Genomic DNA, 25,954 nt, shown 5'->3' on the forward strand with positions numbered 1-25,954 from the left:
TGATTTGTGGAAGTCATGCTACAATACTGTGCATCTGACACATGCACAACTCCGGAAAATCGAACCAGCTGCATGGCCGTTTACCGTACGGGAATTGCAATGCAGTACGACTGGAGAAACCATGTTCAGAAGGATGTCAGCCTCATTTTGCGTTGTTTACTTTACCTCTGACAAGATTCATGTTTCAAAGTGTTATGGGTATCGTGGTTGAAAACAGTAAGTGAGAGGAGAAGTCGCTTACAAGTTACCACCAGGGCACCCTCCAATGGAGGACGGATGCCTCGACATCTTATATGTTCGCGCTCATCGACATATATTGCGTACGTAGAACAGCATTCGAATTGTCGGTACTGACTTGATGCTGAAATATGATGCTGGGACTACAAGAACTTGGACGAGTCTCCCTCAGTGGAGCGCTTATATCCTCATCCTAAGACTCCTCTCCCACTTGAGGATTAATCTTCCTCCTCACCTATATTGACATTTTCCCAATGATGAAATTAATTGGTTGGAGTAATATAATTCCGTGATCATCAAGACGGGCGTGCTGCTCCGAGATTCTCTATCTTGTTTAGTTAAGATGGTCAATCTGGAAGAATAGCAAACCACGTGGCTTCAAGAACACTTACAACGCTTAATCCACGTTCTTTCAACCTCGCCAGAATCTTTTTGGGAAACCCGTCATTTCATTCGAGGAATTTTCTAGAAATACCATGGATGTCTTATACCATTTATACTTAGCCAGAGCGACTGGGTGAACGGCACATTTTACGGGATCTATGATCTTGAGGAGGAGGATAGATATAAAGGTAGGTACTCGACACTTGTATCTTTCTCAAGGTACATACTAAATCGTACAAGTCGACACCATGATTTCTCTTCTATCAAACGCCATATTCCTAGCCACAACCGTCTCCGCCCATGGCTACGTCCAATACATCACCGCCAATGGCGTCAAATCCCTAGGCTACGACCCAGGATTCCGCTATCAATCACCCGCTCCCCTCGTAGCAGGCTGTTTGTAACCTTCTCCCCTTCCCAAAATCATACTAACAAACCACAGGGTTCGCCGACAACCCAGACATCGGTTTCGTCCCCCCAATAAACTACACCTCCCCCGACATAATCTGCCACAAGTCCTCCACGCCCGGCCAAAAATACGTCACCGTCACCGCCGGCTCCACCATCCAACTCCAATGGAACCCAGCGCCCTGGCCCGAAAGCCACGTCGGTCCCATCATTGACTACCTCGCTCCATGTCCCTCAGGCTCCTGCACCAACGTCGCCAAAGCCGATCTCAAATTCGTCAAGCTCGCGCAGCAAGCGCTCAAAGCGGGCGTCACGTCCTCCACGGACTGGCTGAAAGCCTGGGTCGTGGATGATTTCATCAAAGGGGGAAGTGTCTGGAACGTTACGATCCCGAAGGATATCAAGAAGGGCGTGTATGTCCTACGCCATGAGATTATAGCGCTTCATAGCGCGTATTCGGTGGATGGTGCGCAGAATTATCCGCAGTGTGTTAACTTGAATGTTACGGGGGGTGGCACCAGGGAGGTTACGGGTGGGAAGAGCGCGATGCAGTTTTATGGGAGGGAGGATGCGGGGGTGGTGTTTAATGTTTATGGTGGGGCGACGACGTATCCGTTTCCGGGACCGGCGTTGTGGAAGTGAGAGTGAGGGATGGATGTGAAGATGGTGGGAGATAAGTGATGATTAAGAGTGTATATAGGTGGGTGTGGTAGGAGATGTTTTGTATATATGGGTTATAGGTTGGTTAACTTTGGAAGTGTCTATCTTGCAAAAGCATTCCACCTCCTACGAATTCGCAAAAATGCCAGTCTTAGGGAATGACGAAAATGACCAGCAATTTCACGACTTCTGAACATTCAAATACGATAACTCTAACTTCAAAACTATCAAGTGAACCATAGAAACAAACATCCTCGCTTAACTCGCAGGACTCTATCCACTTCAGGAAAGACCTCAAGCCTAGTAATCCTAAAGTAGTCAAAGGGAAACAATACATCCGAGCAGTATTTATGTGCTATATCTATATCCAAAAATGTGACTACGGTACATTTCATATATCTAGATTAAGAGATGGATACACGGGTTCACTAAACCACACCCCCATCACTCCCCCTCACACTCACAATGAATCACCTAACCTCCCGCTCATTCCCCCTCCGATCTGCAACCCGTAACCTGCAACCCAACCCCCCCGCCCCACAAGGCCGATCTCAAGTCTAACTTCACCCCAAGGATTCACGTCCCGAAAAAATGCTCAAAGAGTTTTGTTGCATGTCGCACGTTTCCGATCTATCGATCCATTGGCTTGTTTTGGGTGTTCTGGGGTGGGGATTGGTAGGGAAGGGAGGGTAAGGGGACAGGGAGGGGAGGGGTGAATGGGGGATTTGGGATTTTGGGGGATGGAGTGGTTTGTTTGTGCTAGTGGTGTATTGTGTGATTGATAGTAGTGAGCCTACGTGGGAGCGCTTATCTAAGTAAATGGATGTCTCTATTGCAATAAAGCTCTTCCCGCCAGTGCTCAACTCTCACAAACTGCCCATCTTACAGCACACCTACATATCTAGGTCATCAAATACTGACTGTAGAATGTAGTACCATCTATCAATAAACCGATATTTGCATCATACATGCACATTCATCTTTACCTCTCTATATATCAAGACCATCAATACTACAGCACCCGTACAACAATCCGCCCAATAATTGTACTCACTTACCACTTACCTCACCTCACCACCTCACCACCTCACCACCTTGCCACCTTGCCACCTTGCCACCTTATCTCAAGCACTAATCACAAGCCAGTCCTTCTATAAATCTTAAACACATCTTACACTTCCTGACCAGACCTCGAGAGTTGAGATATATACAACTATCCAGTATCCATCCATTTATATATAAATACATCACTTTTACCCCTTTAGCGAGTATTCCCACAGCAGCTTCTCTCAGAATCGAGTGTGAGAAATATACAGCAGCTATCTATGATTTACTGCGAGTGAAGGCTCATTATTAGATAACATTGTCGAATATGATACAATCAGAACTTAGAGGCCGTAGTCGTGGGAGCGGTATCCTACCGGTGAAGGCTTGTTTTCTAGGAATGGCTTTGTAAAGCTGAGAATACAAATACTTGATGAAACCGAAAACTATCATTCTAGGTGTATTTTAGGATTAACTTTATTCAACTAGATCTATGATGGCCCCAGCTATCACCGAAGACCGAACATCTGGGATGGCTCCCTCTGTGACCAGACGGAGAACCAACATAAGGGCAAGCGAGTTCCCTGTATCAGATCTATCACCCTGCCCAAAAGTTGGTGCAAAGACCGTTCACATTCACACAGCACAATATACAGAAACCAATTTTCAAGTTTGATAAGCATTCTTCAATTTCTGAATTACCACACCCCTCTACACCCCTCACTCCACTCAATCAACCAGTAAAAGAGCCATCCCCACCACCCTCTCCCTCCCAATTAAGTATTCTACTCCTCCAAAAACACACCCCACATCACACCACCCTTTCTCTCAGCTCTCTTCACCCCAGAAAGCATTGTTAAAAAGATCCCGCACACTCATCTAATCTATGCACAAATTTCCCATCCCAGCAAAGCTCGAGCCGAACCCCGTTCTAAAAGTGTCCCCAAAAACAAAATAAATACAAAAAAAAAGCAACGCGTAAGACCCCACAGGTAACCGCCCTAAACCATCCAAATGCCAATATCCCAAGCCTTTCGCTAACAAGAAAAAAAAGGTTGTGTGCTTTGCCATTCTATACCCACAAAACAAATATTTACAATCTCGCAAGAACGATGGAGTTTTGAGGACGGACGGGGTATCTAGTCTAGAGAAGGAAAAACAAAAACAGCGAGGAAATTTGGTTAATGCAAAGCTATTGACACCCCGAGTAGATGCAAAAAATGATGTTGTTGACAAAGGGAAGTTGAGATGATGATGTGAGTTGAACGTATCGAGCTCCTGGTCAAAGTCATGGTGACGTTCGCCCGTCGAATAGAGCCCGCAATAATGCTGAGTTGAGAATTTTCCGAATTCGGCTTGATAGCTGATGGATCGTTGGCTCGGCGACTGGTTTATTTTATATCTTCCAGATGTCTTCAAAGACGTTCAAGACATTATTTCTCCGACCGCGTCCGGATCTACCAAGTATGCGATATGTGCCCAGACTCGCCAATGGAGGATTCCCATATGCGCTATCCTCGTCGAAACCTCCTTGATCTCGTCGTGAACACCGTTGGATTGTGGTTGGACGCTACCAGGACCAGATTTCGGGGCGATTGCGGCCTCGAAGATCTGAACGCTGGTAAGAGGTGTGTAAGTCGCAACCAACTTCTGAAGGACAGGAAGAAGCTGTTGTAGAACACGTTGTTCTGCTTCTTGGTGTAGTCTCGAGGTTGGATTGGAGATGTGGAATTGAAGATGCGATTCGAATTGTGGTAGACGAGCGAGAGATGTTTTCGTCATTCGAAGAATTTCGAGAGCCATCGATGGAGACAAGGTTTTCCATTTGTCAGATGTTGTGAGAGACGAGAGGATAGCTTGTAATGACGTTCGTGCTTGGGCGGAGTTATCTGTAATAGGAACGGACAGATACAGTGGTGTTGGTGGGTTAGTTTCAAGTGTCGAAGGCGCAGAAGATGGCGATGATCTTGGACTTGATCCAGATGAGGAGGTGGCCATGTCATCCTCGACACTCGGTATCCATATTTGTCGACCCGTTAGAGTGCGGATGAAGTGTCCACGTTCTTGGGCATGGTTTCTTACTCTTGATGTAAAATGATGGGCTTGTGGGATCGTGGGTGAAGAAAGTAGAGTGTTGTCCGCGGGAGAGGTAGGTCTATCAAAAGGCGAAGAAGTGAATGACCTCGAAGGTGTGTCTTCTCTCGCATTTTGTCTAGCTTCTTGTTGATTTTGCGTCTCCAAACCACGGTACATGTGCATGCAAATATCAAGATTGATCAAATCCTGTATATCGCTTTTGAACTTTGATAGACGATCCTCGTCGAATGCAAAAGTCGCTGGCATTGCTTCCGTTCTTGATGGCAAACTCAAGTAAACAAGTGCCTTCATGAAGGTCCATGAATTGTTCGCAGGAGCATTTGTCTCAACGAGATCTGGCAAATCCATTGCACGATTGTACCATGCATGAGATTCCGTCAGCTTGATTTTCTTCATGCCATGCTTCTTCAAGAAATACTTTTGCTCGAAAGAAACAGTGTCTTCAATAAGTAGCGGACGCAGACACCTGATTTGATGGTTTGCTACATCCTGATGGCTCGTTAGTTTAATAGCAAATATTTTGTACGATTTCAACTTACTAGTTTCATAGCCTCGAGAACGCCTAACAGATTGTGCATACCAGCAACAAGTAAGGTCACATCTCCATTACGGTCTCCATTGCTAAGCTGGTTTACCATCTCGTCAACCCAGTCATCTCTCATGGGAGCACAATGACATTTCAGGAGTTGAGAAAGCCAGTTAGCAAGTTTCACCAGATCAGCCACGCCCATTCGGAATTGCTGCATCAGTAAATCGACGTTAAAGGTCTCTTCGACAGAAGCGCGGTCTCGTTGTGGCACTAGTGTTTCTAGAATACCACGAATAGCTTTCAGAGTCGCTGGAAGTGTCCAGTCATTGTCCCCATGTCGAGCTTCAAAACTTTCTCGATTCGTGATATATTCAACCAATTCCGACCGCATGGTGTCCCAAAAGAATGTTGATTTCTGAGTCTTCTTTTTTCCCTTTTCACCATCCAGATTTGGCCTAAAGTGTAAATCAGGGTCAAAGTTGATGTCGTGCCTCAGTCGAGGGTTGTGAACAATCTTATTGACGTCCAATTCACTCAAAGTGCCTTTTGTAACAGGCGGTTCTAAGGAGGCGTTCGGCTTTGAGAGTTTCTCGGTATTCAGTGGTGGGTTCGCACGAAAAAGTCTGTCGTCGCGCGGAGGGCTATCTCCAAACGGTTGTGGTTTCTGTGTTTGAATACCATATGTTTGCTCGGCATCTCCCAAGTCCATTCCTTGAGGCTTGGAATCGTCCTCGCCCTCGGTGGCCATAGGATCTCCATCATGGTTTTCCGGCGTATCTGGACGATTTTGTGGTGTTTCTCTCCCATTTTCATTATTTGCTGTAACTGACGGCCCTCTATTTCTTTTTCCTGAACCCGGATCCATCTCTGCTATAACTCCCAGTCCAGCTGCGACCCACTTTTCCCGAGGACTATCAGTCAGATGATTTGGAAAAGGTCGCTTTGTAGTTCCCCGAGTTGAAGTCGGAATCGAATTTCCTCGTAAAGGGAAGCGGTGAGGCAGATCTAATCGCCATTCACGTCAGTACAGCTCTTTCTTAATCAAGACAGCGCCTCGTTGTTTGTGCTCGGACTCTTGATCTCGTGGGTAAAGACCCGGCAGCACACATGTTGTACCACGACGTTCTTCGAGCACTCAAAGGATGTCTCGAGGCAGCACGGGTGGTCGCCGAGAGAGGCGGGTGTTTGTGTTTCTACACTGCGGGTGCGTACAACTCACCTCTAGTGCTGTGTCTCGCGAGAGCTCTCGATGCCTCTATTCTATGCCCTGCAACAACTTTTCGTTCTATTTTTTGTCTATGTGTGCGCGTACAGCTCGAAGAAGTTATATGCTGATGTTGAGTGGAGCTGTAAAGACTGGATTGGGGATTGTGATGCCCACGTAACTCGAAAGGACTGGATTGTTGACAAAGAAACCTCCCAAATGTTGTGCTGTGAAAGTGCAGGAAAGATGAAAGCAGAAAGAGAGGGTGGCTTTCCTAAAGGGACAAGCAGCCGCCAAAAGGTTGTTTTGAAAGGGTGGTCGGAGTATGTACAAAGCGATAATATGAGACAGGAATGGCAAGAGCAAGGGGGTGTGTGTTGTGCCTTGACCATATATCCCCATACCAAAGTACGCAAAGTACGCAGGTGCAAGTGAGTGCTCAGTGCTGGGTAACTTGGTTCCGTTACGGTGGATTAAATGTGACAGGTAATCCTTTGCAAAATAAAATTGATAGAAAATGCAAAAATGCATCAGATGTGATGGGGAAGTGTAAGGGGTGATTGACATTATCTACTTTAAAGCCCGAAAAGCAATTATTACTGCCACACACACTCCGTACGTTATTCACCCTCCCCGTATAATGCATATGCAGGCGAGGAGGTTGTCCAGATATGGACATTAACGGTTGAAAATTGCAAGGCGAACAGTCAGGGACCTTCCACGAGATTGAGGCTGGAGCCGAAAAGAAGATGAGGCAATAATATGGGGCGTAAGCGGAGGACTGGGCTGAAGTGTCAAGGGTAGATATTTTATGGTACCGGTAATCCAGATTACCTGAGGGTGGTAAATCGTATCTCGGTAGTCGTTCTGTAACCGCGGGGGAGGGATGGGAGTATTAAGATTCCAAAGACATGATTCTATTATTATTTGCTTGAGGTCCTGCAATCTTGGTCGCCGAAGTGAGGCGGGATGGTTTGACAGCACTTAGGAAAAAGAATTGCGAGTCTCCGATGGCGATATTCTTTTGCTCACACGTCAGCTCGCATTTCCTTGTCCTGCACACCTACAGTCACTTCGATATTGTATAGTGCTGTTGAAGGGGCAAACACATGCGAAATCCCCGTCCACACATTGTAGCTGCTCTCTTGTCGACGAGTACGAGTATGTGTTTGGCTGAACTATCAGCTGGTGTCGTGTGTTCGCATGAAGCTCATGCCTTCGGCAGCTCCGGCACCGGATCATCCATAAAGTATTCTGATTCACCTGATCGTGGTGCAGATTATGGTCTGTTGTTAATTCAGGAATATTAACGAAAATTTAAAGGCCTAAGTGTGTATAGAGCGGATAACCTTTGCCGTCAGTTCCCTGTTTAGAATCACAGGATTACTCAGACAATTCAAATATCAAATATCAATCCTACAAGTCCGCGGTGGCACGGCATTCCATTCCACTGGCAAGCACCTGTTTGCGGCGACGATGCAGCCGCTATGAGAGGCTTGAGATGACATGGCAATTACTGAATTGTTGCCAGTTTTCGTACTTGGTTGCCCGACAACACAAGCATAGCGCTTTACAACTCTTTGAGCTCTCCAACATTCCAAGTTCCATGGAACGTAAATAGCAATTTACCAACATCTAGCCAAGCGCGTGAAAGTACGAGGTACCCGCCGCCGCCGTACCGGCAATGCTTTGGCGAATTAATATCCCAGCACCACGCCTTTCTCGCTACCCGTGGAAGGGTTGGCCCTCCTAAGCGTGTTCCGACCCCTGAGTGCCTGGCCTCTCGGGTAAAGCCTCGAAAAGGGGACAAAAGGAGACGTCGCTTGTTTTGTTTGCTCTTGACCATGAAACACTCAACACGATAGGTCTGAACTCGCAGGTGGGTCGAATAATCCACCAGTCAACGGCAAAGCGAACTCACCGCCGTTGAGGAGTCGTGATTCTAGAGTTTGAACCTTGATGCTTCCATCGACTCCATATAGATTTTGCTTATAAGGGAAGGGGGCTCCCTGTTTGCTCACCGCAGCTCACACGCATCTTCTCCTCAAAGAACACACGAATCCCTTGTTCTAGCGTTCTATGGAAGCTCTGATATTACACTACTCAAACTTACCCTTCCTTCAGTATATCTCCACCAGGCCCTCCTCCGAGTCGCGCCTCGAGTCAAGATCTTCATCAGGCCGACTTGAGAACTTGGATTTTCGCACATTCCCTTGGGCATCCCATTCCCGGTATCGTAGCCACCTCGCAGATCACAAGTGCTCATTATTGAGCTAGGTGCAGACTGCACGAGCTCCCTCCCGATTGATGCAACCACCCTCATCAACGTAGGCATGCGAGTAAACATCCAAGACTCGACACGACCTTTTGGACACGCTGGCCAGATATCTCAGCATTTCGCTCAACAACGCTTCGTTGCCTCATGACAGCATTGGGTATGGGGAGAATCTTAACGCCTTGCTCTGATCCTGGACCACCGTGTCGAAGTCTGGCATTCTCGGAAGTAGATTTCGAAAAGCCCAACAGACGACTCCCGCGGAAAGGATCTCGGAATACGCTTATACGAGTCCACATTAGGAAACAATCACAATCAAACCACAGATCTCGATCTCGGCTACGTTTGCGAGTCTCAAGAAGTCCAGGTAACAATTTTGATCATCCATCAGCTTCGCTTATTCACTGCACCGTCTCACTGTAGGTCATCGAACGCGTTTCCACGTCACAAATCAGCTGTGTATCTATTTTAATATATTTCAATCCACTCGGGAGGACGGCTATATCCATACACTTGGCTACCGCGCCCTTGTAGCCCTGTGTCTTCCGATCATGTAATGGAGCCTCAAGCAAACGATTCTCGTTTGACAGAACTCTTCACTTATTCATTGTGCTTGGGAGCGTACAAACTGTGGAAAATAACTGGCCATGATACGGAACCCGATCGTAAGAATCCGGAAAATCTCCTTTAGGTGGCGCAACGCATTGATTGCTTGATGAGAAACGACTAGCAGACCTGCAACTAACCTGGAAAGTGAGGCGGTCGACATGATTTGCCGAGACCAGTCACGTGAAAGTAGCTTGGTTCTCTCCAGTTCCTTCCCAGAATTAGGATTGTTGCACAAGTGGCAAGGTGCTCTCCATCATCAACTAAGCATAGCCTCATTCCCCGTTCAATCGACGAAACAGGTTTTGAAAGACATGAATCTCAATATTCAAGCCTTGTTTAGTTTATGGATTTGGTTCAGCGTCGCTTCATCTTTCCTCCTTGTCGACAGCTGTTGATTTACAGGTTCAGGAGATCATCTGTCACGAAGCCTTACATTCAAATGGACAGGAGACCCAGCTTCAAATACTTGAGCTCCCCAGCCAACTTTGGCTCAATTCTGCATGCATGCTTTTGCTATCGATGTTCCTCGACGATCACCTCGTACTTTACCTCAAAGATCTACAGGAAGCCCTGGACTCATCAGAAAGTCTATCCCAACCAGCATTCACCTGGTTTCAAAAGCCTCGACAACACAATGCTTCAATATAGCCGGACTTGCGTTGTATTCTCGGCCATCATAGTAAACTCAATCTAAAGACCGAGTTTGAAAGCACACAACACAACCAAGGATTGAACGCCCTTTGTCGGTATGGAAGAAGCCTCACTATTCTTTCGACTTAGGAGACTCGAATCATTGGCGATCGGATTTCCTTGGATGAATACGGATCTCCGGACACTGAGGATAGTTGTCCTCGTCCGAAGTTGAACATGCTCGAGTACCAGAGATGCAAACACCGACCGGGTGAAGCTTGGTCAAAAGGAGGTTGCCATGCAACTGGGCGTCGGACTCTCCACGCTTCTTGCCTTGCTCAGGTAACTTTATGACGATTTCATTTTGTCAACTTTCAAAAACTCTAATCTATGATTTGCTTTTGCGACTCGAATTTCGTGGGACTCCGAATTACCACCGAATAATTGGTTTCAGCTCTGACACAAAGCAGAACACGATCAAAATCACGCCTCAAAATGGGCTCATACAAAAGCGCAAATGGCTCAAGTCTGACCAACCTAAGATACCATGTTGCTATTCTGACCTAGCACAATTACAAGTAAGACGGCTCCCACCCTACGCTCACCACCCTTACCGCATTCTTCCGCTGGTAACGGAATTTTATCATCTTGTCCCACAACATGATAAGTTCCTCTTACGACCCCATCACTTCAGTCGGGCGTTATGATCTTACGGACTTCCTCACATTCTCGCATAGCAACAAAAATCATGACGCTCTCATTCCTGTTCCTGTCTGTCATCCCACACTATTCGCGCCGCAACTCCCGCAACACGGGAATCTCAGCCCCTTCCTTACCACAGCCGGGCGTACAAATTTCGGCAAGCGGAGATGGCGATGGAAGGAACGGAGTTTGAGACGGTTCTCACAGTTGAGATCTTACCCCTATCACACATTTGGCACCTCCTTCGATGGTTTTGGAAGTCGTATCTCGGCCGGAATGGAATCTCGGGCGCGAAGTTTGGGGTGTTGCATTCTCGCGCGCGGCATCTTGCGAACAAACCGCGCATTGGATTTACCGATTTACGGGAACTCGAAATATCGTAAATTATAGGCTTGATTTATTGTTATTTACGTACGATTCGCATTGAGAGCTGAGAGGCGCGAACAAGTGTTCGAGAGGCGCGATGTTGCAAACCCTGTGAGGGTGTCGTCAACCGAGCAGAAGGAACCTGGAAGTCACCTACCAAAAATGGTACTTTCACCGCTGCCAGCTTTCGTTCCGGAGCAGAGGCTCAGTCTCATGTTCAGAAAATTGATTACGCGGCCGTAAAGTGTGCTTCGCTCGTACAGCTTTGCCAGTTGCTTTTGAGCTGGTTGCTGCCTGTTGATGGCACTGCTCATATCGCGCACTATCAGGTAAGTAATTGCATGACGAATTAGCTATCTGCGAATCGGTCGCTTGCTACTCGATCTTGTGGCAGGGAGGCGAAGAGACTCTACGAATACGCTTCGGCAACATGACAGGTACCCGAATCGGATTTCAAATCAGATATCTCAGCATGTCAGCATTGGGTGAAGTATATGTAAGTGGTGACAAAGAGTCAAAATTGTCTTTGAGTTTTAATTCGATGCAAAGCACTTCTTGTTATACGAGGTAGGATCTTCTACGGATTTATATGTATTGCGCAGACAGAATTTCTTTCTCCTGAAGTTGAGCTAAGCGAGATGGAGAAGGTGACGTTCATGTCTACGACCGCCACTACTTTGTAGAAAATACAGATTTGATAGATTTAAAGACCTTGATTTTGATTTTGTGTTTGAGAAAATTGATTATTAGTCGATAATGACACAGATCCTCGTATCGAAGCTTTTGACATCAAACCAACTCAGAATCACCAGCGTTCTGCTCTTTTCGCAACGCCTAATCTCAACACTATACAATCAAATCGTGTATATCTCCCATATCCCGAATCCAGGTCCATATCCCTCAGATATTAATCAATCCATATATGCCGTGACATTTATCGAAATACCTCCTGAAGTCAAATCTGAGTGCTAAATCTCACCCACAACCCTCACTTCCCCCTAGTCTCTTCATCAACACCAAAATTCCGTACCGTAATCTCACCCCGCTAACCAATCTTAAATCCAAATCTCCTCATCCATCTCCTTCCAGCCGTGACTTGCTCGAACGGTGAGAAACACACTTCTTAGCCTCTGAGGATCGCAGCGTTCAAGTAGATCATTTCATGTAGGTGCAGCGACTTCTTGACTTGAAGGTGAGATTGTGATTAGCTGGTTAGTGAGGAGGGTTTGATGGGATGTGATTTAGATATGGGCGTGTTTAGTTTAGGGGATTTGGTGTGGTTAGGGTATGTATGTGGGGATGGGGAGATTGGTGGTAGGGGTATTGGTTGGGTGGTTTGATGGGTTTGTGAGTGAGGTGTGTGTGCTGTGGGATTCAGAGAAAAGATAAAGGAGGGGCTTGAAATTTTCGAAATACCTTTATGAGTCTGTTTGAAGTTTGGTGACTAGGATGGGTGACCGAAATAGATTGGTCTTTGGGTAGTAGAGGGCTTGTACCTTTTACAGGAGGTCAGGAAATACAGCCACTGATCCTACACATCTTATCCTCTTAAAAGCTTATGAGCCCGAGCTGATGAAGTGTGCAATAGCAGGAACGAGAGGATACGTCTCAATCTATTCAGTAGAAAGGTTGGTTCGTCCTGAGCTTTGTTTTGTTTACTGTGCTCAATTGTATGAATAATGAGAATGATTGTGTAGCAAAAAGACCTGGGAAGCTCAGACTCCGAAGCATATTGAAAATAGATAAGAAGTCACTATCAGTGAAGTCAAAGTTGCGAGAACGTGATTTTTTTAATGACTACTAAAAGCTATGCCATTAGACTAAATATAGCCCACTTGTAAACTAATTGCTGTGCTCCATGGAGAATGACTAAACTTTTGTTAATGAAAGCTTTCTTAAGAAAAATGATTTGATGGTCTTATTCAAGGCGGCTGCGATGTTTTTCTCCCAAATCACCTATATCGATCCCAGCAATCGTAGAGACATCATTGAAGTCGAGTAAATGCCTAACTGTGATGTGGATCAAGAACACTGTTCTCTTGTAAATGCCAATGACTTGTCCTGCTGAAGATATTTGTGGATAGATCCAGATACTGTAAGAGCATTTTCCCTCCAATTTCTCCTCGATTGTGATAGTGATGGATGGTTCCTGAATATTGCATGGATCAAGAAGCATGTTTTTTCTTTGCGATTTGATATCAGTCGTTCCGCTTAAGATTTTGGTGGATGATACCGAATATTGTGTGGATTGACACACCATTTCCCTTGCGAATCCCGTCATTCCCTCCCCTTTAGACGATAGCCAGGGAGAACCTCCAGTTGACAGAATCCTATTTTAAGATCCTTGGGAAACGAAACGTTGACTTTTTGCAAATCCCAAATCAGGTAAGGAATCTTAGGACGGGGCCTACTTTCGAGTAATTCAGCATGCGATCTCCAGGTACTCATGGCTTTGACAACCCCACCGCGTTGCTTGTGGCCGTTGTGCGGTGATGGCAAGGCGATTGACAAAGACTCCAGTGTCTTCAGTCTATCAAAATCAAAAGACCAAGGATATTGCCGATTGAGTTTTATCACCAAACTGAGAAAATGAATAAATTCCGTCTCCGGTATTATCAGATGAAGACACTTCTGATATCCCTCGTGCTTCAAGAATCGAGAGAGACTGAATGGGGGATTCTGACTACTAGGATCTATACTCTTTTTGCGCTTCGCACCAACTGGCACAAGAACGTAGTCAACCTGCCAGTTTATATATGTTTCTCGAAATCTGGAGAGGTCGCCATAGCTAGGAAGCATCTCATAAATCTTGAGCCCCTCTTCGCGAGCCTCTCTGCAGACATGAAGCAGCGCCGGTGCAAGACTTTCTGATGGGAAATTGGGTTTGTTGGAAGATAAGGGCTCTACGATTCGAGGGAACCTGCATACTTCCTTCCAGATCTTTAGCCGGAGCTCAATCGGTAGCTTTTGGAAGTAGTGAAAGACAGGTGCAAGCTCAATCTCCTCAGTTGTACGACTGCCTGCAGAAAGTAAGTTGTTGCTTAAGACATTGAGAACACTACTTACGTTTGCTACCCCGGTTATGATTTGCAACTGCCTTTCTCTTTGCGGCTGCTCGTTTAGCCTCACTTCTGCTCTTCAAGGTGGATGAACGACCTTTGGCTTTGTCGCTGGGAGGAAGCTCGTAGGTTTTTGCCGAACGCAGCTTCATCTTGTCGAGTCGTCGAAAGAAAGTGTCTTATTGTGAGTTGTAGCTTTCAATTCGAAAGTTGTATATTTCAGGAGGAAAGCCTTTGTAGAAGAACGAAAATATTGTGAAGGTGACTGTCGGAGCTTGTGGGATATCCGAGATCAACCCGTACAAGAGAATTGTAGGCGAGGAAGGTTGGAAGATGACTGCAAGGTACGAAGAATCCTAGAGTCCCGGTGGTTCGGCAGGATCCTTAAAGAGACGGGCGTAGCTTGAAAGCTCGTGAGACTCCTAGCAAGTGGCACCGAATATCCCAAGGGGAAAATATGCTCAAAAATGACTGGCAAGGCCCGCGTAATTCGTGTAATTCCCAAATTGCGTAATGTATTTCGGGGTGGTTTTTTTAAAAAAAATTGACAGTGAGACTTGTGGAATTCTCAAATCTCCAAGTGATGCAGATATCCCCAAGAGAAGGGAATAAATTAAAGGTGAGTAAGCGTGTGTAATCCCGAAACTTTCCAAATAGTGGAGAATTTCGCGAGCAGAAGACAAGTCGAAGGCGACCGTCAAGACCTGCAGAGGTTCAGAGATTCCAAGTCGCGCAGAGTTCTCTAAGAAGAGAAGATGGCTTTGAAGATTAGTGAGTCGCTTACTTCAGAATTCTAGATCGTTTTGTCGTAAAAGTTTCCTAGATTGAAGAAGACGGCAAAAGCAGTTGGGGTTGTGAATAGTTGAGGTTGTAAGCTGTGAGTTCCAATATCAATAGACATGGATCGAGAGCGAGCACAGATCGAAAGTCTGGATACGTGTTGAAAGAAGAGAATATGAAGGTGACTGTCAAATTCCGTCGTATAATCCGAGTTCCAAATCGTGCAGGGTCTCTCAAGAAGGTTTGAAGATGTCTTGAAGGTGAGCACTGATACCCTGTCGTATATCCAGAACACCTTGTCGTATAGTGTTTGCAGACAGAAGATAATTCGAAGATGAATGAGTATGGCTATCGAATTTCCAGAGCTCCAAGTCGTACTCAAATCCAAAGCTCGTAGAGGAGGGACCAAACAGTTGATACTGTAATAATAAGTGGCGATATTGATCTCCTTAGATCGAGAGTTTGAAGAATGAGATCAGAGTAAAGATCGAAGAATCATGAAGTATGTTGGAAGATGAAGAGTGTGAAAGTGAAAGGAACAGGACATGAAGAAGACCTCCTGGGAGATCGCCAAGACAATTTAGGAATAAGCGAGAGTTCTGTCCAAACAGGTACAAACAAAAGGCACTACACAATGTTATAATATCCTGTATTGAAGTATCTTGCTAGTCGGAATTTTAGAGGAAAAGATTGTTACACCAAATGTGGACGTCAAAATCTGTGTTATAAATACGAAGTGCTGAATGCCTAACGGAGCCGACCACTCCGAGAAGACAGACTTGCCAATAGGGTGGGTAAGGTTTTTTCGAGTAAGACTTGGTGTTGTATTGGATGAATAGTAGGGCGAAGTCTACTGAATCTGTATTTTAGATTCTTTGGAAGCTACTCATGAGATTTTGAAGCTCTAATTGAGATGCTAAAAATAGCAAGAATGGTGGATATAAGAGCACCCTGCCTATATGAAATTCTTAAAGCAAAATGAAGCCATTGCTCCAGAGCCATATGTCTTTCTATCAAGTGCATTTAGGGCAATTTAGATCAACCATGAAACGTGATCTCGCTTCCATCTGTTTCTTCCTAACTTGTTGGAAAGGCTGCTGTTCCCGGAGTGAATGATATTATCCGACGGTAGGAGCGTCTTGGTTACAATAATTTAGTTTTCTTGTTTAGTGGATCAGGCCAAAACTTTTATCGTACCTTATGGTGTTTTGGCATTCAATTGCCAAGCTTGTGTCTTAAGCCGATAATTGGCTCTTCCTTTCAGCTTTCCGTATTCCACCACGATAGATGGATTTGTCGCTTGGAATTCGAGCATAGCATCCCAAAGATCTGCTTCCCCTTCAGCGGGGCGGTTTTTGTAGATCTCAATGGTGTGCGACATGTTTAGGTCTGCCCACGAGGCTGGGTACCAGACGGTTGTGAAAGATTCCAGCTGCCTAAAGATCTCCCTAAAACTCGCTGGTATACCAAACATGTTGCAAATATGGTACAGGTGTATCTCATGATGATACTCCATTACTAAATGGCGGCACTTTTCCCGTACCGTGTTTGTTGGCTGGCTGACGTCTAGCACATCGAACAGGAAGTCTTTCCAACGAGTTTCTTCTTCGGCAAGGAAAATATAATCCACCTCCCAGTTCACGTATGTTTCCCGGTACTGATTTCTATCACCATATCCGGGGAGCATTTCGTAGCATTTCAATCCCTCCGTACGAGCCTCTCGGCAAACATGGAGAAGTGCCGGAGTGAGTGTTCTAGATGGAAATTTGTTCCACTTCCGCCGATTCGGATTGTATATGATTTCCACAACTCGTGGTGTTCCGCAGGCTTTTCTCCAAATGATCAGACGTATCTCTACGGGTAACTTTCGAAAGTGATGGAAGGTTGACAAATTCTCCTGATTCTCGGTCGACTCAATTGCTGATCGACCATTAGCTACCATACTACCTAATTACAACGAACACGACTTACCTCCCGAAATGCCAATGGATTGTTTCCCAGATACAACATTGCTTTTGTGACCATCGGCAGACATATTTCCCTGATGACCTTCATATTCGCGGCTGGATAAAGTATTCATCTTGTCGATAGTTGAAGAAGTGTTGGTCGACATAGCAACGCGAAGTACTAGGTGATGGTGTCAACTTTGAATTTTACGCCGACGCGTTGTTTGAAGGGCTGAGATACCGATCTATTGGAATATAGATTCACTGGGTATTTGAAATGATTGGAGAAACAAGAGAAATTCTTGGAGGTCAAAATTGGCGGGTTCGTAGATCTTGAGATTTGCACCGACAACTTTGAGAAAAGTAGACGACAAGATACCGCTTGAAATTCATCAATCGCAGAATGGTGTTGACAAGACGAGGCAGTTGTCTCAATTTCTCGTTCGAGTTTTGTGAAGAGGAAAAGAGAAAAGAAAGTGGCAGAGTCCAGAAACCGTGGAAGATGTGACGCCAAGAAACCCCAGACTGAATCGCACCTTCCTCGTCGATGAACAAAGACGAGACGCCACGATTCTCGCTTAGAGATTTGTATAAGACCTCCAGATTGGACCTACCTAGGTACGCAGTGTATAAATTCTATTATAGTGTACATTGTAGAAGGATGACTGACACTTTAGCAAACATAGGTGGAACTCCCGAGTTACATGGTGAAATAGTTTCTATAATGTTATACAGGCAGTGTGGGGATAAGGGAAGACAAGAACAACACTTCACCTCATAGGAAAGCAACAATCAAAACCACAATCTAAATCTCAATTGGGTATCTCTACTCCATCAAATCAACACCCACAGTCTTCAACGCCTCAACCGCCCAGTCCGGGTACATACTTTTATCTCCCGCATGTAAATCCTTGAAGAACTGCTTCAGAAACTCAGGATATCTATCTTCCAAAATCGCTTTCCGAACATTCCGCATCAGTTCCAGTTGATACCACACATTGTGCATAGTCAACAGATGCGCGCCCACCGTCTCCTTAGCAGCGAGATGATGAACAAACGCCCTTGTGACATTCAGTCCGCCTTCTCCTTTTCGACAGCATACACATCCACACCCTTCTTCCACAGGCCCAAAATCACTGGCGTACTTCGCATGTCGCATATTCAACATCCCGTACTTCGTTATCGCGTTCCCAAATCTCGCCGTCCGAGTCGGCCACACACAATCAAACATATCCGCTCCAAGCGCTACACTGACAACGAGGTCCTCAGGATACCCAATTCCCATCACATATCTCGGCTTCATTTCTGGCAGTAAACTCGTACAGGTGTTGACCACACGACAATAATCCGCTTTTGCCTCTCCACCGCTCAACCCACCAATTGCTATCCCCGGTGTATCCCGCGCAACCATCTCCCTACAACACTCCGCGCGCATCTCGAGATCCAAACCACCTTGGATAATGCAGAAGAGGTTCTGTGTAGTAGGATTCGCGTGCGCGGCTATGCATCGGTCGAGCCAGCGGACGCTGCGAAGCATGGCCTCGCGCATACGTGCATGGTCGGGCGAAGTGGTAACGAGCACGTCGTCCAGCTGCATGATTATATCGCTGCCGATGGTGTTTTGGAGGTTGATGGAGTGTTCGGGGGTGAGGAGCATAGGGGTGCCATCATGGGGACTGAGGAAGCGGACGCCTTGTTCAGTGATTTGGGCGAGTTTGAGGAGGGAGACCATTTGGAAGCTGTAGACTATTAGATATCTTCACCAATAGTCCAACATGAAATGGACGTACCCCCCGCTATCTGTGAGGATATTGTGTTTCCATCCTTGCAGTTTATGTGCTCCTCCGATCTTATCCAGTACTTCCTGTCCTGGCTTCAAGCCTAGATGGTACGTATTGTTTAGACATAATCGACAACCAGTTGCTTCGAGCTGTTCGGGTGTCAATCCTTTGAGTGATGCTTGTGTTGCCACGGGCATGAATAAGGGCAATTGAACGGGTCCATGAGGGAGTGTGAGGTTTGCTGCTCGTGCTTTCGTGGTCTAGTCTTGTGTGTCACTATGAGTTTTATGCGCTTCTTGAAGGGGAAAAGGAGAACTTACAGAGCAGCGAGCCAGGAGGTCGAATCTGAGAGCGGATGGCATGGAGACTGGTGTGAAGGATTCGGATGCCATGGTGTTGTCTTGGTATGACGGGGCGTGGGAGAATTATTTTGTTGTTGGTTGTCTTGCGCCCCGATAAGGAGTCCTTATCGGCTGTTGGTGGACCATTCATTTCAAGTTGCTCCTGTCTGCGTTCCTTCTTCTCTTCAACAATTCCATCCTTTATTTGACTCCCAGTAATATTATAAGCAGTAATATGCATACGAGCCAACATCACAATGTGATTGCTATCTATCACTCTTCAAGGTCGTTCCTTGGTGCCAACCAGCTGACATTGGACGACAATGCTTCCTGTCTCCTTTCTGGTGAAGCTGCTGATGAGTGGCCGAGACCTTCGTGTCGAAGACGTGGACCCTTCACCCCCTGAATTGGCCTCTGTTGCCCCATTGATCAATAAGTTAAAACAAACAAAAACACGACTCCTTCTTACCAGGTTCGACCTGGCACTTCGCTTAATACAAGTACTGATATAAAATGCAAAAGCCAGTGAATCGAGTTTCCTGCCACACCTTTCAAAGAAGCTGCCTATTACCGCCAACAATCATCACTTCAAGCCTCATTTATCCAGGTTCATGGGATTGAAGACCCCCCTTACGTTTGCAACGTCTTCAAGTCACGCCATTCTGACCACCTAGCGGCTTGGAGCTTGCCCGAAAAGCGAGAGTGAGCTGTCTTCACGATGCAAGCCCCGCCTTTCCTCAAGGATCAACCTCAAATTTTCAAGAAGTCCCCTTCTGGATCGCATTCCAAACTAATTAAATCGTCCAAATCATGAGACTTTACCTTTTAGTCGAATGGAAGTACGGAGGAACGGCCAGTCTGTGGCTTCCCGCACCTGTAGCGAGGACATGATCCTTGGCTATCCATGAGGCTCGACATGAAAGGCTCATATTGCTTTGGGGCCTGGTAAATGTAAGCAGCATATATCTGTCACTCTCTGGCTTCTCTGTAGGTGCTGTTTTGTTTGCGTTTTTTTGCTTGCTTTGACTTAATACACTCGCTTTTCTGTTCAGCTTATTTTGCCGCTTTGTCTTTGAGAAGCACATGTACAAAGTCCTCGCAATATTTCATAGCTTTGAAAGCACACCTACTATATCTTTGACGTAGTGAAGTTTTGGAACCCTTAACCCCAAAATATTGCTTCAAACCCGTCACTGTACCAATACTCGGATTCTTTGATCAAGATGCCTGTCGATCAATTCAACAGAGAAACTTTCAACATGCCCAATCCTTCGAACTCATCAAATACCTCACTGCCAACATCCTTTCACCATTTTTCAAAACTAGCTCCAGAACTACGACTCAGTATCTGGAGGTTCGCATGCACCGCTCGAACAGTCACGGTTCGATTCGATCTCGAGGCTGACAAGTGCCTCTCCTCATCTAAACCTCCTGCCGTACTCGCCGTCTGCCGAGAATCACGCCACGAGACATTAAAGACGTACAAATTATGTTTCGGTACGACATCAAAGCCAGCGAGAATCTACTTCGACCCATACCAGGACACCTTATATCTACCACGGCATAGAGAAATGGGATACGATGATACTCTGCGCGACTTTAAAAGACTAGTCATGGATAACGAAGGCGTACTAGACGAAGTCTGGAAAGTAGCAATCGAGCATGTCGACTTGAACGTCAAACGTCCATGGGAGTCTTACAATAAAGCCTCACTGATACGAAGCTTTCGAAAGTTAGAAGAGGTTCTTCTAGTACTCCTCGACGACGAGGGAGAGCATATTGGCTACGATGAAGAGGTGGAATTCGTTACGCCAAAGGTTCATCCGGAGAAACTGTTACGCATGTGGGTTGACTTTCGTCAAGCATTTGTCATGGAAGAGAAGATTTTGGAAGATGTGTGCACGGAGTCGGGGAGAGAGTATAAGTTGTTTACGTTACCAGCTGTGAGGTTGAGGGGGATGGTGAAAGCTATACCGAAATGCGCGGCGACTAGTGAGGTTACTCTAATGTTATCGACGTTGGTCTTGTAGGTGAAGGTGTGTGTATATTTAATTGTAAATGAGTCGATCTAATTTTGTCTATACTCTGGCTTTTATTTGTTACTTCTTTTGCTTCCCAAGTGGGAAGTGTATTTGCTTTGTCTCGGATCAGCAAGTAGCCAAGCTTCGCTCGATAGTATCGATAAGTTCCATGTGTTAGGACACGTTGTGACATGTAGATACTATGTGTACTTCACAAAGTTCTTCAAGCATCCCATTACCCGCGCTGCCTTGGACATCTTTTACTCACTCTCTCCAATGGAGGTTTTTTCTCCGACCTCTCACGCGTTCACAAAGATGGCTTCCTCTCTGTAATGCCTATCTATCACTGGAAGCACACGATGATACTGGTTTGCCACAACTCACTCTTTTGAAACTCGCTACCTGCAACTTACTTTTCTTCTGCCGCTCCCCAGGAGAGCGGCGAGGAAGTGATTCAAGAGTAATGATTTTGTAGCGATTTTGGAGCAGTCGCTTCCAGTTATTGAATATGATAATATGTATTCCATGTGGTCAATTTTGTTTATGATAGATATAAACTTCGCATAGCAACGTTTGTTTCGTGTCATTCGGTTGAAAAGACACTTGAAAAATGGTAGTTCAAGTCAAGCACGGAAGAACATGCTTGCTTTATGAAGTTTTCAACCTCTGGCACTATTGACTTATTTCTTAATTACTTTTTAAAAAAATAAAAAGACCATGCCATGGACTCAGAACTGTTCATATGACTTAACCCCAAAAGCTCGAAGGAATAGAAAGACCAGTTATGTCAATTGTATACGTGTATGCTTTAGCAATTCCCAGCATTCAAATTACCACCATTCTAATCACTACATACGTATACAAGCAAGAATCTAAGCTCCTATAGTTCTGCATAGCGGCACAGTACCGACTGACAAGGGCTGAGATTCTTCACAAGCCTTCAACAGGGTGCGCACCGACAAGTGGTCGTCATCACGCTCGTGGAGTTAATTCCTCTGCCTTTGGGTAGCGAGGATGTCGTGCGGCGAAGAGGAATGAGTAGGCTAGTCGCGTGCCAAAGTAGTATTAATAGCCGAGTTTTTTTTTACTGTATATAATTGTTGGTTTTGTTTGAAGCCTTTGTCGGGGGTCGGGATAGAAATATCTTAGATAACTAGGTGTATTAAGTACCTTTTTGTTTCTTTCTATTCTGTAGGAGTGCTATAGCCTTAAAACCTCCTTGTTTATGCAAAATCACCGAGGCTAGAGTTCTAACTCGGCCTAGATCATAGAAATCGTCAATGCGACCTGTGCCTCTCACGAACGCATTCTCGGAAGACTCTAAAAGTGTCATAACACGGCAAAAGAGTCAAGACCGTTATGTTGCAAATTTCTACGAATCATATCTCATATCAAACATCGGGTAAACAAAACCCATGACGATATCCGACACTTCCAACAAGTCAACCCCTCACACAACAGGGTTAAATTTCTATAAAATAAGGTACTTAAATACGCATGTACAACCCCAAAATCTCCCTCCGAATATCTCAAAGCCTCTCAAATTTACTCACAACCTCCACCACCATGCCTCAACTAACCTGGCTAATAACAGGCTGCTCCTCCGGCTTCGGCGAACTCTTCACACGCACAGCACTCGCCAGAGGCGATCGTGTAATCGCTACATCACGCTCCTCCGCATCTACACGTCTAACGCACCTCAAAACCCTAGGCGCCACGATCCTAGACCTCGACGTCACGCTTCCCCAAGCCGAACTCAACGCCAAAATCGCCGACGCAATCGCCATCTACGGCTCCATCGACGTGCTCGTAAACGCAGCGGGCTATATTGAGGCGGGTATGGTGGAGGAGTTAGGGTGAGTTTCATTTCGCAAAGTGATAAAATAAGCGAGAATGAGGACTGATGAGTTCATAGACATGAACGGTTATTGAAACAGTTGAATACGAATTTATTCGGCACCGTCAACGTGACGCGTGCGCTCCTCCCGCATTTTCGGGAAAGGAAAACGGGGACGGTGGTTTTTTTGGGGAGTTCGGGGGGGTATGGAGGGGGAGCCTGGAGCGGGTGCTTATTGCGCTTCGAAGTTTGCTTTGGAAGGTAAATCTCCCTTCCACTTCCCACACAATACAAATCACTTACATTTTATTAGGGGTCTTCGAATGTCTCCGTCTCGAAACCGCCTCCTTCGGCATCACGTCCATCCTCTTCCAACTCGGATTCTTCCGCACCAAGATCATGGATCCGGGGAACCTAGGCGTGAATCTCGACCCTGACGCCGCTATCCCGGATTACGCGGAGCTGAACCAGATCGTAGGCGGGTTCGTGGCGCAGATGGATAAGAATCAACCTGGGGATCCGGTTAAGGCGGTGGATGTGATGGTGGATGTGGTGAGGAAGGAGGGCGTTGCGCAGGGGAGGGAGATCCCGGAGCGGTTCCCGCTGGGGAGCGATGTTTTGGGGAAGATTAGGGCGAAGTATACGAGGTATTTGGGGGTTTGTGATGAGTGGGAGGATGTTATTAGGGGGACTGATCTTGAGGGGGTGGAGAGGGGGGAAGCGCGGGTTAATGTTTGAGAGGGGGCGATGTGAAGCGGAATTAAATGTTTCTTGCGAGTTTTGGACTACGTAGTTCTTAGCTGTTCGAACGCAAGAGAGGGGAAATTGTCGTGAAATCCATTTTAAAAAAAAAGCTAGAAAGTTGAGGTATGAAAAGAGCTCAAAAACAAACGCCAGAATATTGAATTTGCACGGCAATGTCTAAGTCACTTAACTTAAAAAGGTTCTCCTTGTCAAATTCCGACCTATTAACACTCTCAGACGAGGGTTTCTAAACTCTCCTATATTCACTATCTTTAATCTCAAGACTCTCCATTGTGACAGCTCAAGAAGTGAAGAAACCCATGGCGTCATGAACGCGATAACCAAGAGCAGACAACAATGGCCCATGCATGATGCTTATGGCTGGGAACAGTATCCTAGTTCCGGCTGTCTTTATATGGAAACACAACTCGTAAGTTTACACGTTCATTGTAGTCCTGTGAAGTGGATAGAATGAGTTTCTACAAGCCTTGTCGATCTAAGGTCTTGAATCCATAAATTGAGTTTCTTTTGTAGGAAGAGTCTATGAAAATCATAACTTAGGTTTTTCTCGTACTTTCATATGAGAATTGAGTTGACATATAAGAATGTAAGGATAAGAATAAATTTCGCCTCGGTCATGTCACCAATACTTTAGCGAAACGATTTTTATATGGAGATGTCAAGGTAGGAGAAATTTTGCCAATCATAAGATGATAGTGAGATTAGAACCAGACGAGTTGATGCCTCATGTTTCATCTACTGTATTTGAGAAGTTCGGGGTCCTTAGAATGAAAAGTGGTTGACTGAACGAGCGATAAAAATATGTTCTTAGCCAGTGTTGTTATGAGAAGGACTGAATGGATTTTAATATAACTCAACCTCACTTTACTCTCAACTTATACCATGACTTAACATATGATGTTGAATATGAATCCTCAAAATGAGTGGTTTAACATGAACATGCATTCGTTTAGGTAAATGTGAGATTGATTCGACAGTTTCAATTCACCACACGACCGCCAACATTTTTACCTCAACATTTTTTGCGACATACCAAACCTTTCTTTTCCCACTCAACTTTTTAATATTCTCATTTTACACAACTAACTCTTTCGATGTACTTCTTCGTCCTCGCCCATTCCACCTAGTCCCCCCGGATAAAGCTCGGCGCCATGAACTTCTCTCAGCAGACGCGATTCACAACCTACAACCTCATCCTCAACCGCCATCGCGGACGTAGAAAAACAATCATCATAACAACTCACGGGTTTGGGCGACGCCTTCGTATCGAGGCCGTAGCAAAATCACACCAACATCTCTCACGCAAAATGGCCCTTCAACACCCCTCCCAAACAACATCACTCATCCCATCGCCACCCCAACCCTCCTCCTCATCTCCATCACAAACAACAACACCCCTCTTCACCTACCCCCCCGAAATCCGCAACCTAATCTACAAATGGACATTCATAACCTCCCGTCTTCACCCCCCGGAATACAACATCCCGGACTTCGTCATCCACGGAACACGCTCTCCCACCTCCAACCACCCCGGCTTCATCCGCTGGTCCAACATCCCTTCCTTCCCTTTGCTCTTAACCAGTAAACGGGTGTTTCTAGAAGCGCTGCCCGTGATTTCTGCGCAGGCGTATATGGAAGTGAAGATTTACACTGATGACCGGTTGAGTCGGCGGGAGAGGAAGGCGTGGGCGGTGTATAGTACGTTGTTGAGGACGCGGGCGCTGTGTCAGGATGTGAGGAAGATTGTACTAAACCTCACGCCTGTGGATATGGACGTTGAATTCTGTTTCCAGGGGACGCCAGACGCGCAGATCGTGCGATTAGGGAAGTTATTGCAGACGTATGAGCGGTTGAAGGAGTTAACGCTGGTGATTCGCACGGGGTGTTTGGTGATGGATGTGCACAGTTGGGATGTATTGGGGGAGCATCTTTTTGTGTTGGCTGATAAGAAGGGGAGGGGCGTGAGTTTGTGTGTGGAGTTGGTGGATTATGAGATGAGTATTGATGAGGAGGAGGGGTATGATTATGAGGAGATGGAGGAGATGAAGGAGGAGAGGGAGTTTGCGGAGAAGGTTGTTAATAGTACGGTGGAGAGGTTTTGTGGAAAGGGTTCTGATGTGAGTTTTTTTGATGTGTTTTGAAGATTTCGCTAATGTAGAGTCTAGGTTTGGGTTGAGTGGACTTTCTTGCCAGATATAGTCGATTACTAGCGACCTGGAATATTTCAAGATATATTCTGCTTGTTGATGTATGCTAATGAGCGAGAAGTGATGTGTCGT

General features: G+C 45.8%; 8 protein-coding genes across 8 annotated transcripts; 4 read left to right on the top strand and 4 right to left on the bottom strand.

Annotated features, from left to right (window-relative positions):
- Positions 1 to 869: 869 nt before the first annotated feature.
- On the top strand, positions 870 to 1,671 carry GLAREA_09224 (glycosyl hydrolase family 61; the record flags this gene model as incomplete). Its single annotated transcript, XM_008078185.1, has 2 exons — positions 870 to 1,017; positions 1,064 to 1,671. 2 exons carry the CDS (start codon positions 870 to 872, stop codon positions 1,669 to 1,671), a joined length of 756 nt encoding a protein of 251 aa, XP_008076376.1.
- A 2,487-nt stretch (positions 1,672 to 4,158) lies between these two features.
- Positions 4,159 to 6,224, bottom strand: GLAREA_09225 (uncharacterized protein; the record flags this gene model as incomplete). Its single annotated transcript, XM_008078186.1, has 2 exons — positions 4,159 to 5,319; positions 5,370 to 6,224. 2 exons carry the CDS (start codon positions 6,222 to 6,224, stop codon positions 4,159 to 4,161), a joined length of 2,016 nt encoding a protein of 671 aa, XP_008076377.1.
- Positions 6,225 to 13,422: 7,198 nt separating this feature from the next.
- Positions 13,423 to 14,356, bottom strand: GLAREA_09226 (uncharacterized protein; the record flags this gene model as incomplete). The annotated part of the gene is made up of 2 exons (XM_008078187.1): positions 13,423 to 14,165; positions 14,212 to 14,356. The coding sequence occupies 2 exons, from the start codon at positions 14,354 to 14,356 to the stop codon at positions 13,423 to 13,425; spliced, it is 888 nt and encodes a 295-aa protein (XP_008076378.1).
- Positions 14,357 to 16,182: 1,826 nt separating this feature from the next.
- On the bottom strand, positions 16,183 to 17,097 carry GLAREA_09227 (uncharacterized protein; the record flags this gene model as incomplete). Its single annotated transcript, XM_008078188.1, has 2 exons — positions 16,183 to 16,904; positions 16,956 to 17,097. 2 exons carry the CDS (start codon positions 17,095 to 17,097, stop codon positions 16,183 to 16,185), a joined length of 864 nt encoding a protein of 287 aa, XP_008076379.1.
- Positions 17,098 to 17,756: 659 nt separating this feature from the next.
- GLAREA_09228 (tRNA-guanine transglycosylase) lies at positions 17,757 to 19,103 on the bottom strand (the record flags this gene model as incomplete). Its single annotated transcript, XM_008078189.1, has 3 exons — positions 17,757 to 18,669; positions 18,721 to 18,971; positions 19,032 to 19,103. The coding sequence occupies 3 exons, from the start codon at positions 19,101 to 19,103 to the stop codon at positions 17,757 to 17,759; spliced, it is 1,236 nt and encodes a 411-aa protein (XP_008076380.1).
- A 1,172-nt stretch (positions 19,104 to 20,275) lies between these two features.
- Positions 20,276 to 21,082, top strand: GLAREA_09229 (uncharacterized protein; the record flags this gene model as incomplete). The annotated part of the gene is made up of 1 exon (XM_008078190.1): positions 20,276 to 21,082. One exon carries the CDS (start codon positions 20,276 to 20,278, stop codon positions 21,080 to 21,082), a length of 807 nt encoding a protein of 268 aa, XP_008076381.1.
- A 1,557-nt stretch (positions 21,083 to 22,639) lies between these two features.
- Positions 22,640 to 23,648, top strand: GLAREA_09230 (NAD(P)-binding Rossmann-fold containing protein; the record flags this gene model as incomplete). The annotated part of the gene is made up of 3 exons (XM_008078191.1): positions 22,640 to 22,929; positions 22,989 to 23,047; positions 23,224 to 23,648. 3 exons carry the CDS (start codon positions 22,640 to 22,642, stop codon positions 23,646 to 23,648), a joined length of 774 nt encoding a protein of 257 aa, XP_008076382.1.
- Positions 23,649 to 24,982: 1,334 nt separating this feature from the next.
- On the top strand, positions 24,983 to 25,885 carry GLAREA_09231 (uncharacterized protein; the record flags this gene model as incomplete). The annotated part of the gene is made up of 2 exons (XM_008078192.1): positions 24,983 to 25,792; positions 25,841 to 25,885. The coding sequence occupies 2 exons, from the start codon at positions 24,983 to 24,985 to the stop codon at positions 25,883 to 25,885; spliced, it is 855 nt and encodes a 284-aa protein (XP_008076383.1).
- Between the last annotated feature and the right edge of the window lie 69 nt (positions 25,886 to 25,954).

The sequence above is a fragment of the Glarea lozoyensis genome (genome assembly GCF_000409485.1).
Source record: "Glarea lozoyensis ATCC 20868 chromosome Unknown GLAREA1, whole genome shotgun sequence".
NCBI lineage: Eukaryota > Fungi > Ascomycota > Leotiomycetes > Helotiales > Helotiaceae > Glarea > Glarea lozoyensis.